This window comes from Pundamilia nyererei, unplaced genomic scaffold (assembly GCF_000239375.1).
Source record: "Pundamilia nyererei isolate P.nyererei 1_Seehausen unplaced genomic scaffold, PunNye1.0 scaffold00053, whole genome shotgun sequence".
Taxonomy (NCBI): domain Eukaryota; kingdom Metazoa; phylum Chordata; class Actinopteri; order Cichliformes; family Cichlidae; genus Pundamilia; species Pundamilia nyererei.
The window spans coordinates 1,208,544-1,224,769 of NW_005187454.1; the positions used below are offsets into that span (position 1 = coordinate 1,208,544).

At 42.5% G+C, this 16,226-nt stretch overlaps 2 protein-coding genes across 2 annotated transcripts in view; one reads left to right on the top strand and one right to left on the bottom strand.

The window, feature by feature from the left end:
* Nucleotides 1-10,003, top strand: part of zdhhc8b (zDHHC palmitoyltransferase 8b) — a 60,739-nt gene extending 50,736 nt beyond the window's left edge. Inside the window, exons 4-11 of the mRNA XM_005733591.2 lie at nucleotides 141-313; nucleotides 466-568; nucleotides 1,054-1,145; nucleotides 2,021-2,153; nucleotides 5,002-5,107; nucleotides 6,099-6,205; nucleotides 6,314-7,380; nucleotides 7,964-10,003. Coding sequence (XP_005733648.1) covers nucleotides 141-313; nucleotides 466-568; nucleotides 1,054-1,145; nucleotides 2,021-2,153; nucleotides 5,002-5,107; nucleotides 6,099-6,205; nucleotides 6,314-7,380; nucleotides 7,964-8,096 — 1,914 coding nt within the window. The 3' untranslated portion in view covers nucleotides 8,097-10,003. The remainder of the gene's footprint in view (nucleotides 1-140; nucleotides 314-465; nucleotides 569-1,053; nucleotides 1,146-2,020; nucleotides 2,154-5,001; nucleotides 5,108-6,098; nucleotides 6,206-6,313; nucleotides 7,381-7,963) is intronic.
* A 1,305-nt stretch (nucleotides 10,004-11,308) lies between these two features.
* Nucleotides 11,309-15,933, bottom strand: ranbp1 (RAN binding protein 1). The gene is made up of 6 exons (XM_005733592.1): nucleotides 15,738-15,933; nucleotides 14,732-14,865; nucleotides 14,492-14,649; nucleotides 13,789-13,917; nucleotides 13,624-13,692; nucleotides 11,309-12,513 (listed from the first exon to the last, which is right to left on the bottom strand). The coding sequence occupies exons 1-6, from the start codon at nucleotides 15,750-15,752 to the stop codon at nucleotides 12,380-12,382; spliced, it is 639 nt and encodes a 212-aa protein (XP_005733649.1). The 5' UTR covers nucleotides 15,753-15,933; the 3' UTR covers nucleotides 11,309-12,379.
* Between the last annotated feature and the right edge of the window lie 293 nt (nucleotides 15,934-16,226).

Below are 16,226 nucleotides of genomic sequence, written 5' to 3' on the forward strand. Positions count from 1 at the left end.
CTCTCTCTCTGAACCAACTGTACCATCATGACTTACTTACATTGTGTGGGTTTGTTTTTTTTTCCCTTCTTAAAACCTTAAAGAGTTCTTCTGATTGGTTTCTCAAAATTTCTAAATAGAAAACTCCCTCCCTTTCTCAGGACTTTGACCATCACTGCCCCTGGGTGAACAACTGCATTGGACGGAGAAACTACCGCTACTTCTTCCTCTTCCTGCTGTCGCTGAGCGCTCACATGGTGGGAGTGTTCTGTTTTGGCCTCATCTTTGTCCTTGATCACAGAGAAACGCTGGGAGCGCTGCACACCACTGTCACGTATCCTTACACGTTTGTAAATCCTACAAAAATCATTTTGTGTTATTAGCTTTAGATTCTTTATTATTTCCTGTAAACTTGCTTCCTTGTGTCGTGCATATATGACTCGCACTGTGACCTTACATTATTATGACCTTGACCTTTGTGCTCAGTTTGGTAGTGATGTGCATAGCGGGTCTTTTCTTTATTCCAGTCATGGGACTCACAGGTTTTCACATGGTGCTCGTAGCTCGAGGTCGAACAACCAACGAACAGGTGAGGAGATGTTGCTGAAAAGGAACGTGCATTTATTAATCAAACAATTAGTACTGTTACTGTTTATTGGTGTAACAGCTCCACGTAGAACAAGAAGAAATTAGAAACTAGTTGAGCACGTTAAAGGCAATAAGCACAGACACACTTAAGGGAATATCACACACAACACTGAACAGCACAGATATTCCCATGCGAGACGCCTTGTGAATTTACGAGGCCCAAATTCTTGGCCCCACAAGTTTGAAGATCTTTTTGATGCTCAAAATGTGGTTTTAGTGTCAAGGTTACAGGTTAGGGTCATGGTTAGGCATTCACTTTTGATGGTTAGGATTAGGGTAAGCGGCTAGGGAAAGCATTAAGTCAATTAGATGTCCTCACTAAGATAAAAAGGCAAGTGTGTGTGTGTGTGTGTCCACTCTCTGTATGTTGGCCATGGCCTTGTGTTTACTTTGCTTCCAGCTGTAAACCAGCATTTTGTTCTGCAGGTGACGGGCAAGTTTCGTGGAGGAGTAAATCCTTTCACCAAGGGTTGCTGTGGCAACGTGGAGTACGTTTTATGTAGTCCCTTAGCACCCAGGTAAGATGCTTTACTATGCTGCGTGTGTCCATAGTATGGGTAGCTAATACATTGTAGAAACTGTCTTGTCTTCCTGTTACATGCAGTACATCAAGGCAATACACGTGCATATGTATGCCACAGCTTACTCATGTGCCATGAAATCCATGCTGTACCAGCACATCACTGCAGTGGTAACACAGGCCCTTACGTGTCTAAGCACATGCTCTGAGGTAGCTACAGAGGTGTTCTGCCTGAAAGCAGCCAGCAACCCTGGGGGGGGGGGAGGCAGATGGCTGAGAGAATTGGCTCACTCTGTAGAAACAACAGTTAATGGGAAACGGCGCGGAGCTAGCCAACCTGCTTTTTGCTCACATGCACACAGAGCATCACTAAAACCCGCCCCATTACACCCTATTGGGATGAGCCCCATCCCATAAAATTCAACAGTGTGACTGCAGAGAGACAACAACAGGTGGGGGTGAAATGTTGTGTGGTTGCTGTTTAGCTGTTGCACAGGCCTGATGGGATCCGCTTTAATTTACTGAATCAGTGACTCATATAACATCGAACCTGACTGGGAGTGAGTCTGACAGCAGAATCATTATGTTTCCTGTTTTTATAAAGGCGTTGATTGCTTGAATATGTCACGACTGCTCAGAAAACATGGAACAGTTTTTTTTTCCTCAAGTTTCTGCAGCGACGGCCCTGAAAAGCCAGCTAAACGTGCGCATCTGTGTGTGAAATGTCTTTTGTAAAGCATGCAGCAAGTCAGTTGGGATACCGGCGTGTCAGTGCATGACAGAGAGGCTGACGTGCGTTGATAATGAAGTATAACTTTCAGTAGATGACTGTAAATAACCTGTTTGTTAATGTGCTGTAAATTTTTCATGAAGGTACATGCTGGACCCCAGGAAGAAGCCACACGTCAAAGTTCAGCCCCCGTTCATCAGACCAGATCTCTCAGAAAGGCAAATCACCATCAAAGTCACCGACAACGGTATTCATAGCACCATCATCAGCTCCAAGGTGACTAGCTTGCACTTACTAGGGAGCTTTCCCTTGTTCCTCTATCGTTTGTGGCTCGACACAGTCCTTTTTCCACTACAGAGGACACATTAGCGCGATAAAGCAGAGCTTTAGAATATTATTTAACACCTTAAAGACGGACGACTCAAATGGGGAAAATTATTTGAGTTCAAAAGGATGTGGTGAGTCTGACTAAATGTAAAAGTAAGCATGTCTGCAACTGATTTGCAAATCTCACAAACCTGCAATAGAAAACGTGTTCCACATTTGATGTCAGCAACATGTTGGGACAGTCCCATGTTTACTGCTGTGTAGAATCCCCTCTTCTTCGTCTGGGAACTGAGGAGACCAACTGATGCACTTTTGGGACAGGAATGTCGTCCCATATTTGTCATATAGACGATTCTAGCTGCTCAAAAATTCTGGGTTTTCTGAGTCATATTTTTTGTTTCATGATGCATCAAATTGATGAAAGGTCGGGACTGCAGTCGGGAGAGTTCAGCCCCCTGTACTCTACTGCTGTGAAACCACTTTGATGTAATAGATGCAGATTTATCGTTGTACTGGTGAAATATGGAAAGACATCGTGTGGGTGGGAGCACATGTCCTCTAAAACCTGACTTTCAGCATTGATGGTGTGTTTCCAGATGTGCAAGCTGGCAGTTATATAGGCACGGGTCCACCTCCTTACAATAAGAGATGCAGGCTTTTGAACTGGGCGCTGATTGTATGGAGGTATTTAAAACGAGCATGGCCCAGAGAAGACAGAGTTTCTGAATCATGTTTGCATACAGCTTCTTCTCTGCTTCTTTGATAGAGCTTCAAATCTGTATTTGCATCTTGTCCCTTGCACACAGATTCCTCCAGATTTCCTGAATCTATAGTACTTACTGTAGGCAATTAAATATGGTAAATGGCCTGCATTTGTATAGCGCTTTTTACTTGTCCCTGAGGACCCCAAAGCGCTTTACACACTCAGTTATCCACCCATCCACACACACATTCACACACTGGTGATGGCAGCTACATTGTAGCCAGACCACCACCAGTAGGCAACGGGTGAAGTGTCTTGCCCAAGGACACAACGACTGAGACTGTCGAGGGCTCGAACCGGCAACCTTCCAATTACAAGGCAAACTCCCAACTCTTGAGCCACAATCGCCCTTTTTTCTAAGTTTTCAAAGGTTTCATGTTTTAGACACAGTGTTGTTGCAGTTTAGTGAAGCTCTGCCCATTTTCATTTCTGAGGAACTCTTTAGGATGCTCTTTTTACACCCTGTCATGTTACTAAACCTAAATTAGACACCAAATGTTCCTCTAGCTGCTTCTTTTTAGTTGCAACCACTTTTCTAGCACTTTTTCCAGCTTCCCAATTTTTTTGAGAACGTTTGCCGCCATCAAATTCGGTGTAATACAGTAAAATGTCCCAGTTTAAGCATCTGATATGTTTTCTGTGAAAACAAATTGGCTTTATGAGTTTTTGCAAATCGTAGCATTCTGCTTTTATTTACATTTTAAATGGCGTCCCACATTTTTTGGAATCAGGTTGCACTAGCATTTATCCAGGCCTGTATCATTAATGTTGAATCGGTCATGTTGAACTTCGGTTGTCATTAGGAGCCTTGAAGTGCTGTGTGAGCACTATGGTGCACGCTACAACTTTTATAGGCACTAAAGATGATCCTAGTATTCATCAATAATGTATGGAGTGAAAAGAATCCATTTAGCATTAATCCACAGAGGACAAGAAATACATTTCCAGCTCTTATCCTCCACCAGTTACTGCCCATAACACAGAGACTGACAAGAAATCTCACAACAAATCTTTTCTTATGAATGCATACACTGATAACACTGCATAACAATATGGCTACTTTAATACTAACAAGACTTGTGTCAACATATTATTTCATTATTATTCAAAAATACAGGGGGTTATGCAGAGGATGGCACAGATACCTCAGTTCACTTTAAATCTAGACTGCTGCGCACTTGCTGATAAATTTGGGGTGAAACACGTGCGTCAGAACGACTAAACGAATGAAATATTATATCGAGCAATTCATATTTGATTTGACCCACAGGTTAGACTAAACAGACTGAAACTTGTCTTTTTGCCTTTAAGGGGCAGATGAGATATGGAAACGAGAGCCGGCTGGGAAGTCACCCTTGGATTGTCCCCAGACTCTGGAACGTTTTTGTTCCTTATGTTGTTAACTTTTGGAAAATCCGAGTCGGCTTTCTTAAGTAGGCCTCGACTGAGCAGTTAATTTTATTGCAACTCCCTCTTCTTCATGTCTGGCTGAAGTTTTGTTTTGTTTTTAGTTAACCATGGTTTGTCGCATCTATGGTTTGGGAAGGAAAATATTAAGAGGAAAGTTAGCTTTATTACAATGGAGTAATTACTTCCTGGTTTCTGTGCTTAGTCAGGGATCTTTCTGCAACTAGGATTGATTACTTGGATTTTCTTTTCTGCCTGTAACTTAAGTTCTTAAGAGCTGGCTGAGAGGTACTGGAGAAAATTGTATTGATTGCTAAATGACAAAGTCGTGTCATTTGAAGTTTGGTGCCATCTCGGCCTAATAATGCAAGTTTTTAAAGGGAAGAAATCTGCAGACGGTGACTTAAATAGAAGCACAGCTGACTTCCAGCTCAAGACTGCGTCAGCTGCTACCAGCATTACATCCCTTAATCTGAGAATCTTAATCCAACTCTGCCGTTATTTCTTTTTTTCGTTTTACAGCCACTACTAAGTATAAATTTAAACGTAGACTAGTTGCCATGTGCAGGTTTGCCACCCCGAAAACCCTCTGTGACACTTTGTGTTTGTCTCCTGTCTTTCGTGTAGTCCAAAAGCAGCCTCGATGGTTTAGATGACAAGGATACCCAGCCGCCGCTGCCACCCAAAGCTGATAGGTACAACCAGCTTAAAAGCCAGATGACCTCCAGTGAAGGTAAGAACCACAGAAACAGCCCTGACTCCATCTCTCTCTCTTTCTCCTGTCAGTCATCATCAATCCAAGTTCTTGTTCTTGTCACGGTTGCACCAAAGAGCAATTCCCAGAACTTCCTCTGTAGATCACTAGTGTCCTGGTTTGGGAGCAGGCTCTAGATTAGCCTGATGAATGTCCCTCCCAGCGGCAGGTTGATGGCCTTTTTCACGCCTGGCCAGAAAATCGGCCGTGATTTGCGGTGAGAAGGCAAGCTCTGCTCTGTGAATCAGCACCAGATTTGTGGTACGATTCCAGGGTGAAGCATTACAACGTAAATCACCACCGTTTTTCGGGTAGGGGAGGGGTACAATGGCAACTGAAAAATGCCTTTTGAAAACCATCCGTATAAACGACAAACCTACTGTGGAGGTACAGCTAAGGATTTTAGCCTCCGTTCAGCAGTATGAAATGGTTTATAGTAGTGTTAAGGGCAGGTTTCTTCCTCGGATCTCCAGTGTCATGGTGCATTATGTCAGGGACTGGAAACTTTCTGCTCTTCCAAAGAGCACTACTGCTGCCTGGTGGTACTTCAGGTCACTGCGCCCGGTCTAGCGTCACCTCGCCTTTCGAGGCACTTTTCTGAACTCTGAACCTGTGGACACAGGTGTTCTTTGCGTGCTTCTCCAAAAAGATTCAGGCATCCCCGCTGAGACATGGCTGCCTCCTAAAAGCACCTTCTTTAAATGCATTTGGGTTTTGCATTTTACTCAAGAAGAGTGTTGTTTTTCAGTGATGGGCAGTTGGCTGTTGCTGGACTCAGATGTGTTAAATATTAGTTGCAGAACTGATTCTTCCCATCTGGCTATTCCTGTTAGTTTTGTTGTGTAGAAACTGTGATTGTGTGGTTTTGCAGAACTCTACAGCTTCTTATCTCTTGTCCTTATATACTATAATGTGTTGTTGCTTTAATCTGGAGTTTTTTAACACAGGGTTTATATTGTGTGTATTGTAGAGACTTCCCTGTCTGGTAAGACCCACCCATCCACTCCAGCCATGTACAAATTCAGGCCAACCTTTGGCACCATGCCCAAAGTCCACTACCACACTACAGAGGAGAAGGTAACGCATTAATGTTATTATCTATTATACATCTCTGTGAAACAATGAACAGTGAGTCATCGTAAAGTGCCAAAAGGCTCAGATGCTATTTTGACATTTGCCCCTCAGATTGTCATATCTGATGACCGGAAGCCCTCGGCCATCCTGGAAGAAGGTGTCCGTGGTCATGACTATCGATCTGAGCCGAACCTGGACCTGCCTGAATATGCTAATGCTCCCCTCCACCGCACATTTCAGTCCTCGCCCCTCCAGCTGGATTCAGACCCCATCAACTCCCGCTCTCTCAGCCTCAAGCAGGGTCATGGCCGACCGGAGAAGGGCCAGCTCCCAGCACTGGAGCCACGGACAGTCACTTCAACCCCCTACAAGAGTGTCTTCTCTCCCAATAATCTCTCCAACCGCAATGGTAGTCTATCCTATGACAGCCTGCTCAACCCTAGCATTTCCCCAGCTACTCCCAGTGAGTCCATGGCCCACCGTGGTGTTCCCTCTGTGGGGTTCCACTCACCCTACCTGCCCACCAAAATGTGCCACATCCGGGAACCTGATATGCAGAGACAACAGGTCCCCCCTACCTACAGCCCAGTGATGCCACCCAGAGTGGTGGGCAGACAGTCCCCTCACCTGAGGGACAGAGACCCGTCTCCGGTGCGCTACGACAACCTCTCCCAGACCATCATGGCATCCATCCAGGAGCGAAAGGAGAAGGAGGAGAGGGAGAGGCGGCAGATGCATCACGGGCGCTCCCAGACCCATATCTATGCCCAGGACTCTGGTGTGTTTGATGGGGGCTATGGCCTGCCTGCCAATGCTTGCTACCCAGATGGGCCTCGTGGCCCCGGGTCAAGAGGCCCAACACCTCCAGCCTATGGAGGCTCCAGGGACAACCTAATGGGGATTGGACTGATGAGCTATGGTCAAAGAACCCCAGTGCTGCGTCATGCTGGCTCTACACTGGGCCGTGCACCTAGGACGTCGTCCACCTCCCTGCACACAGATCAAAGCAGCATCAACAGCAGCCAGAGCAGAACCACAGGCCCAGAAGGCCCCTATCGCTCCCCGGCCCACCAGCCCCATTCCCCCGCTATGCCCCGTTCCCCTTCTTACTCCCGCCAGAAACTCTCCTACATCAGTGCACACGAGAGGACAGACTCCCCTCGTCTAGGGGGCCCAAGGTATGAATCCTAATGTAACTCCTGGGGTACTGCATGCATTGTACAGAGCCGGGGTCTGGAGGTCACTGAATGTATTCTGGATGGAAACGCTGCTCCCTCTGCTGGACACAACCAGCAATACATAGGGCACTGCTAATCGAGGCAACTTGTAGCAGTTGTGTCGTGTATGTTTTTTTTTGTCCCACTGTTCTGCTCATTTATTCACAAGTTATGTCTGGTGTGTGAAGTCGTACACATTGTTTTGATTTGTTTGTTTGCCTTTCTAGTAGAAGTTAAAAAAATCAATAACATTTTTTTGTATTATTTCAAACAAATCTGTTGAATAAAACTGTGTGACAATCATTCCTTTTTCATTTTGCATGCTCTTTACTGACTCCACTAACATTTTCAAGCCTTTTACTTTACTAACAAGTAAACACTTGACTAATCATCCACGTTGCTGTCTTGTTTTTTTTTTTTGGGTGGGCGGGTTCTGACTGACATATAAAATTGTGTTGCTGTTCCAACTGATGTGCATGTTTTCACATCCCTTAGTGTTTGATTTGTTTGTTGAATCATTTCTTATTCTTCTCTTTCCACTCAGAGAGGCCATGAAAGTTAATGGGCAGATGGACTGCCACCCGAGTGCCCAGGGTGCCGCCCTCAGTCCCAGTCGCCACAGTAACGTCAAAAAGGTGACAGGCGTAGGAGGCACCACGTATGAGATATCAGTGTGAGCAGGGACACCACATCCACCAATGACCCACAGTGGACGCTCTGCCACAGAGATTCTCCTCTGTTATTTTAATAAGATAACAGGCAGTGAGGGGTGCATAGTACCCCCCCCTGTTTACTCTTCAAAATCAGAGGATCTCTTTGCTCTTTTGAGGGTCTTGTTTAGCTATATGCCCGTGTGTGTTTGTGCCAGAGGGGTGGGTTGTCGGTTGTTAACGTTGCAGGCTGTACTGTGCGTGTGCAGAGTGTTTGTCCTTAATATTTTGTAGTCCATCGTCGTGGACCGTCCAGCGAGATCGTCAATGTTTTTACCGTCGTCTCTCATCTGTGTTTATGAAGCGTTTGTTGTTCCAAATGTTACACGCAAACTTTCGCTCCAGCGAACGCTGAGGGCTGAACAGAAACACTACAGATCGATTAAACACTTGACTTGCTACGGATTTCTGCAAGAAGACTCTTTTCAGCTGACCTCAAAAAGTCAAGGTGCTTCACATTAACTTGTACTGTTCATGCCATGTCTGGTGGAGATGTGATGGAGGTTTATGTGGAGACGATATGTGCACATAAAAAAAAAAAAAAAGCAACACAAGTCAGATGAGAAACTGGAGATGGTGACAAGGAAAGAGCTCTGCAGAACAGGAGCGGGTGTTCCTCAACCCTGACATGGTTATTTGATTGGGCAAAGACTGTATATAAAAGATGTTCCACAATACAATGACATCACCCATTTGTTTGGAGATTCCTATTTTGAAGGACTAACTTTAGGATTTAGCTGAGTTTTTTTCTCTTTTTAAACACATTTGAAACGGAGGGCACAGCTGATCAGTTAACATTAGTTAGCATCTTCGATCAGCGGATTGCATCTGTTTTATACTGTGACATCAACTGGATGCTAATTTTAGCCTGTGAAAATCAGGCTTAAAACAAACTGCACTTACTGCAAAAATCAAACAGAACAGCTGACTCATTAGTTGTCCGACTAGCACTGGTTTAGTATGCTAGAGAAAGTGAAGGGTGGAACAGAGGGCACTGCACATCCCAGTGTATCCCCTGCCTGACCGTCTCCTTTTGTTAGAAATGGGACCATGTTTTACTAAATTAACACCATGGAGTATTAAAAAAACCGACATAAAAACAACTTGATCCTAGCTACTGATACCATGATCTCATTTGGAAGATGCATTAGAAATCAAGTGAGATTTAGGATTACTTTTTCTTTTTGAATTCCATAAGACTTGTTTTGTGTAACCAGAAGTGTTGCCCCCTGCTGGCTATTACAACAAATGCAGGTTTAAGGCACTAACGTACTGGTTTCACTTTCAGAGGGATCCATCCATCCTTAAAGCACGTGGTAAGGGGTTGAGGAACACCCACTCTTCTACAGAGTACCTAACTTTTACTTTAGTTTTGGGTGGTTGCATTCCAAATTTAATGAAAAAGTCGCTTTTAATGAACACACTTTATTTTTCTAAAGAATTTTCTCAAGAACTCATGCATGCAGAGATGCAGGTTGACATTAAATTGAATATTATAAATGTCTCCGCTTCCTGTTTGTGGAGCACAGATTTTTAGAGTTGCAAACTAGCACAGCCCCGCCCCTTTACCCCGTAATGAGGATTCAGTATCCAATCATGGCTTTTTGTTTTTTCAGTTTGTGATTTCAGCATCAGCCACATCAAAAGAGCTGGGGTGATTATATTGTGCTCTGAAAGACCAGAATACCTCATCCCAGTGTTTTTCACTGAGTACAGAATGAGTCCACCCCGGAAGCAACCAAATGAAACTTTGTCAAACTCAAAAAAGGAAAAATATTTAGTCAATAAGCTATGTTTTTGCTATAACTATACATATAGGAAGATTAAATGAAACAAATCAGTATCAGTTAAAAAAAACAAACATTGGTCACACTTTTTATTTTGTACTTTTCCTTTTTTTTTTTTTTTTAAAAAAGTATCCTTTTATATGGAATTGCTGTTTCGAGTGGAGTTTGTTCTTAAATTATAATTTCAATAAATGGATGAGATTGTGAAAGATGAGTAAATAAAGTAGATAGAATTTGTTCTACATGGCAGTGTTAAAAACAGAAGTTATGACATAATCCACAATGATATGAACTGTCTAAATGATGACGTTGAGGACTGGGCTTTGCATAAAAGCAGCCTTGACCTTTAAGTGCCAAAAGCGGCTACACACCACATCTTCAAAGAGACAACAAATAGGTCATGTAATGCTATGTCACAAAGAGTGAAAATGCCAAATTCATTCATTCGCAGTAGCTGTCTGGTACAGCTCTGGCACTGCCGTTACTTTTTTGTTAATCCAAAAAAAAAAAAGTAATACCTTTAAAATAGCTGATGAAAACTAAGTGGACAATGACACAACATGCCAGATGTTACTAGAATGTAAATGTTGCATTTGGTTGCATTAACAATAAGCCATTGTTGCCTTTGGGAAGAAACTTTGTTTCCATACAAAGCAAACTATGGCTGACTCACTTGACAGTGAAATAGCAGAAGTGTTTTGTACTGAGCAGCAGGTGACACCTGTGACGATCTCTGACTGGGTACGCTTTCTTGAACCTTCTGTGGCAAGAGTTGTCTCCCATTTAAGGTCTCACCCAGTTGCCTTACCAATGAAGACATTACTGCAAAGCACGGTCGCGCTCGTCTGTTCCAACTCCTGTATTTGAGAAATGATTAAAATAGTTTGTGAGGCTGTGGTATACAGGGCTAGTTTTTTGGAAATCCGGACGGGTAGGAACGTCAGCGGAATGGCAAAGTGGAACATCTTGAAATCCCAGAACAGACCAATGGCTGCTGAGTTTGCTGAAAAAGCCGATCAATCGTGACTCCCAGACCCTGTTTGACCACATATCTAAAGAGCTAATCGATGTCATTCCTCTTTAAGATGACTGCCGTTAGTCCAATGTTGTTTTTCTGGGATGGACATCACTGCAGGTCAGGGGCCATTCCTGACAGTCAGCAATGACTCTGTTGCATCAGCCACAAGCTGACTTTTGTTTTCTGAAACTCATATAGAAAGTTCAATGTGTATTAAAAATGAAGAATATACTGTAACTGTACATGCGTTCCTATTTTTGTGAAGAGGAAATATTTCCCAATGACCTGAGCAGAGTAAATAAAGTTTCCGGCTCTTTGAATCAGACTGATTATTCCTAACAACAAACGAGTGACTTTATATGAATGCAAACGTGTGGTCTTTGACAGCTTTTATTCGAAGTTGGACGAAACATTTCAAATCATTTGTGCAAATGAGAAGCAACATTTCATCCATATTCATGTATTTACAGATGCACTGGCACTTAGATGCACTTCAGAGGCAAGGTTAAGAACTCAATTAGTGGAAAGAAAAGGAGAGGGTGGTGAGCACACAGATCAAAGAGGGCACACTCTGTTACATATACTCTACATGCTTTAAAGTCTGGGAATGTTATGATCTAAACAATACAAACTTGATTTACTACTGAGGAACGCAAGTCAGAGCATAGCTGCACCAAACTGATGGACTGTTTACTTTGGACTTGATGTTTGTCAGGACAAAAAAAAATAAAAAAAAAATAGCTAAGTGCATCTCATTTCCTATCAGTCAACCATCAGTGCACACTGCACAGAGCAGTACTCATCTGATGCCCCTCAACTTTCTGGAGTGGATTCCCTTCAAATCAGTTCCCAACAGAACTGACCAAAGAAGGAACTACTTCTGCAAGGCAGTCAGTGAGAAGTCTTTGCCTTGTTGTCTAACAGTAGGAGCATTAACAGTGGACAGGGTAAGGCGGCCCACTGAGATGCAACATGGGATTTTATACTTAAAATGCACCTCTGTAATACCTGTTCAATGACCCTGCGCTGCCATCGAGCAGGCTACGTTATCCTCTCCCTCTACAAACAAAACTCTTTATCAGAATAGCAAAAACAAACCAAACAAAAAAAATACCCCAATGTGGGAATCATCACTATCACAAGCCTCTTTTCACAGTTTGTTTGAAGTAACATTGAACTGTAGATGACAACGATGGAAAGCGTGGCATTCCACGGTGCAAAGAGGGAAAGGGGTGGGAAAGGAAGGACTTTTTCCAGAAAAAAATCACTAGCGTGTATTTTTTTCCCCCATTGGCATCAAGGACTTGTGATCTTGAGGCAAAAAACAATAAAAAGAAAACCTAATAATATTATGCAAGTGTCCAAATTCAGTTCGTTTAGAGTCTATTGTAGAAAAAGAGGAAAAACCGATATATTGAAGATCAGCAAAAGCAAGTTCTTGGTTCTCAATTCTTCTCATCCTTCACCTCCTTCTTCTCAGTCTCCTTTTTCGCCTCTTCCTTCTTTTCCACTGATGCCTTGTCTTTCACAGAGAGTTCCTCCAACTTCTCTGCCACCTTGTTCGCACTATCGCTGTTGCCTGTGAAAAGCAAACAGGGATAAGTGCCATTAGCTAAGAAGCAATGCTGCATTCTACAGCTTTGACTGTTGTGTTGTAGAAATATTACCTAAAACAAAATAATCAAAAATAAGGATAACCCAATAAAACAACTGAAATTGAAACGCTGACTGACATTTAAGGGGTTAGTCAGGAAAATGATCCAATATTCATCTGTAAGAGGCACATGCATGTAAACCCAGAGGTCAAATAACAACCAGATGTTTACAGTCACCAGGATGACAATCAGGTGTGAGCATGAGCTCCAAATGTGCGGAAATGTATCAAGACTGATACGATGGTTTGAATGAACAATGTTTTGTTGATGAATTGGATTTTTTTTTTAATCTTTAAACAAGAAGCATTCTGTTTGGAGAACTTCAGAAGCTCATCCCATATTAGTGAGACGTGATGGTGCTATGATTGAGCTAGAAATCAGTCCACCCACCCTGAAAACCAGCAAATAAATAAAGATATATACATGAACTGACGACTTAACAAAAAAGAAAATGGGCTTTGCAGCAAAACAGTGACCCTCAGCATACACATCTTGTCGAAGAAGAATTAAATTCATGGTTTTGAAAGGTGCAGAAGTACAGTAGGTTTACTCAACACACTCTATAACAGTCTAACCTTTCTATGACACGAACACCATGGGCCTGTGAAAACTGAATTGTAATGTAGCAGAACATACCGACACCAGTCTTTTAGAAAACTAGTAAAGTGTTACATTCTGCGTGTTCATGTAGCAGACAGAAAAAGTCCCCAGCTGAAGTTGGCAGCAGAGAACAGAGTGTGTCTGCATGCTCACAGCCCCTATCCTCATGTCACATTGCCCTCAGTTTGAATTCAGTCTTAGGTCAACACAAGTCATTTTAACCTTAGCAAAATGTTGCATTCAGGGTTCTGAAAGTACTTGCTACTGACATGTTTCCAAGTAAAATTACTGACAATTCCTATCTAATGTTGATATGGTCTACATTATGGACTCGTTTATGTTGACAAAACTGTTTTACTTCACTTGCTTCTCAGAAAATTCACATATGCGATATCTAGGGGGGGAAAAAACCTAAAAGTTTAAGCTTCATGTACCTGTTTGCTCTAGATGTTTTCTGACTTCCTCCTTGCACTCGTCAAACTTCACCTTGAACTTCTGAGCATCTGCAACAGAACATAATGTAACATAATTTAAAATCCAAGTTAAAGAGCTCTGGGAGAATTAATGTGTAATGTTGAAATGGGTACCTAAATACTTACTTTCAGCATTTAAAAAGCGGATTGCCAGAAGTTCAGGTTTGGGGCATTCATCTGCATAATCAGCTAGTGTGTTCCACACCCATGCTCTGTCACTGCCAGCATTGGGCTTCAGCTCCATCATTGGTAAAACTGTGGTTAACAAGAACACATAAAGTGCAGGTATGAGCACAGTCACTTAAATAGATTTTTTTTTTTTTATATCTAGTAGTTTCATTGGGAATTAAACACACAGATGCACCATTTCTTATCTCCACACATGAGTGGAGGGAGGAGTAAAACACACATTTTTCCCAATCAAACCAACACACAAAAAAATATCACAGTCTGGATAATATCACAACCGGATGAGATTACAAGCCCAGTACCTCTAACACCCACCCCTCAACCTCTCGTTTGCTCATCTATAGTTCTGTTGTTGCCACTAATACCAGGGATTTGACTCATTTAAAGATCGTGGGGAAGGGTGACGGGGGGGGAATCACATGGGGCCTATGGTCTTTTTGTACTTACATGTACATCAGAAAATGTTTGCAATAAAAACAAGCAAAAAATACTTGGACGCCCAGTCAGCGAGTACACCTTGGCTTTAAATAACACATCTTCACACCACTCTACCTGTACCGCCACTCACCCATATTGTTTAGGTTACATATGGCCAATTGTTGTCATGACATGAATAGCAATGAAATCAGATTTGACTCACTGTGATGGTTGGCACAGATCTTTAGAGTTCGATCTCTCCTCATCAGGAGGCGGATTGTGCCCTTCTCTTTGTGTTTCAGCAGCTTGACGTCTCCAGTTCCTCTCTCCTTCCACTCCGGCGGGTCGTTTTCAGAGGCAAAACGATATAGTTTGGCCCGCCTATGAAAACAGCAGAACACCTCAGTATTAGGAAACTGATTAATGTGTCTCTGTTAATGTGTTCACATGGTAAGCAACTTACATTTTAAACAGCTCCTCCTCATCCTCCTCTAATGTTTTCACATCCTGCTCAGGAAGAGACACGATGGGCTCAAAGTGGGGATCATGATTAGGGTCTTCTGCACCATCTGCAGTGGTATCATGGTCTTCCTGGTCCTAAGAAGAAAAGTACATTAAATTAACTCAATTCCCCCCGGCCCCCTAAAGTTGAAGCTTCATTTTACTTTAGTATTGTCATCAAATATTTATCCAACTTTATTTTTTCCTAAGACAACTCGTTGTGAACTTGCCTAGCTAGAAACGCAGGCCTTTCACTAGCCGGCTAGCCCGGAGCTAACAATCCGACTTTCTCTTTTTTTTGCACCTCTGCAGTTGTGCTAAGCAAAACGCTTAGCACAACTGCAGTATTTTTTCAGTAACTTGTGTGATTTTCGAGCAGTCTATTTAATATAACACCGTCACTACTAACAGACAGTAAACAGCGCCCTGATATAGAGCTAACACTAGCTAACTAATGTTAGCAAGTATTGTGCTTGGCAGACAAAGGCAAGCAACCTAGCTAACCTCGTTGCCCTGAGCTAGTGAGAAGTATACTAATTGAAAAATACCCAGTTTAAAAAACTGACCGATGTGATCGTGTAGTAGAAGCACTAATGCTCTTGCGCACATCACCTCCCTATGCTAATGTTCACAGTATGAAGCTAATGTTAACACGTTTGCTGGCTGCACACTTTGAATTATGGGCTCGTGAACTGTAACGGAAGTGTTAAGAGTGGAAAATTTTACAACAGTTAACACTGTGCACTTTTACAAGTCCACTGGCGTTCCGTTACCTTTTACATCACTGAAAAAATATCAATTAGTGTTTCATAGCATCACCAAAGACAAGATCATTGTCGGCATTTCTTGCACACGGCTTCCTTTCGAAACTTTGACAAATTATGACACATGAAAAACAATGTTTGTCACAAAATTGTTATTTCCCAGCAATCATAAAGCATTACACGTCCTAGAATGATAGACCTCACCTTTGGGTCTGCCATATTATTGTAGATGTTTGTAGATTATGAGAGTAGTTTGAGAGATTCAAATCCCAAACTGGCCGCCGTTTCCCTTCAGCTTCTCTCACTTCCTGCTACAGCTTTCGCGCGCCGAATTCTCTACGCATGTCCGTGCTCACGCTGTCACAGCACGCGCACCGCCTCTCTCCTCTCAGGGATACCCCTCTTCACAAAAATGTTTTTACTGGATATTACGGTCAATAGAAAAACGTGACAACTTGTATCGAAAGAAAAACAAATTAACTAATAAACAAACAAACCAAAAAAACTTCTGGTTCGATAATTGTCAGATCATTTTATAAATATTAGTCATAATATTAACTAAGTATCATCTGTGATACAATAATTCAATCTATGTGCAAAAATTATACCTCCATGATATATGAAGCCACTAAGGCTTCCATAGGATTATGTATGTATGTATGTATGTATGTATGTATGTATGTATGTATGTAT

Bases quoted from the DNA above. Each gene is read 5' to 3' on its own strand.
- ranbp1 (XM_005733592.1), bottom strand. The intron at 14,650-14,731 runs GTAAGTTGCTTA...CTGTTTTCATAG, and splicing joins GAGGAGGAGCTGTTTAAAAT to GCGGGCCAAACTATATCGTT. The intron at 13,918-14,491 runs GTGAGTCAAATC...TGTTAACCACAG, and splicing joins GATCTGTGCCAACCATCACA to TTTTACCAATGATGGAGCTG.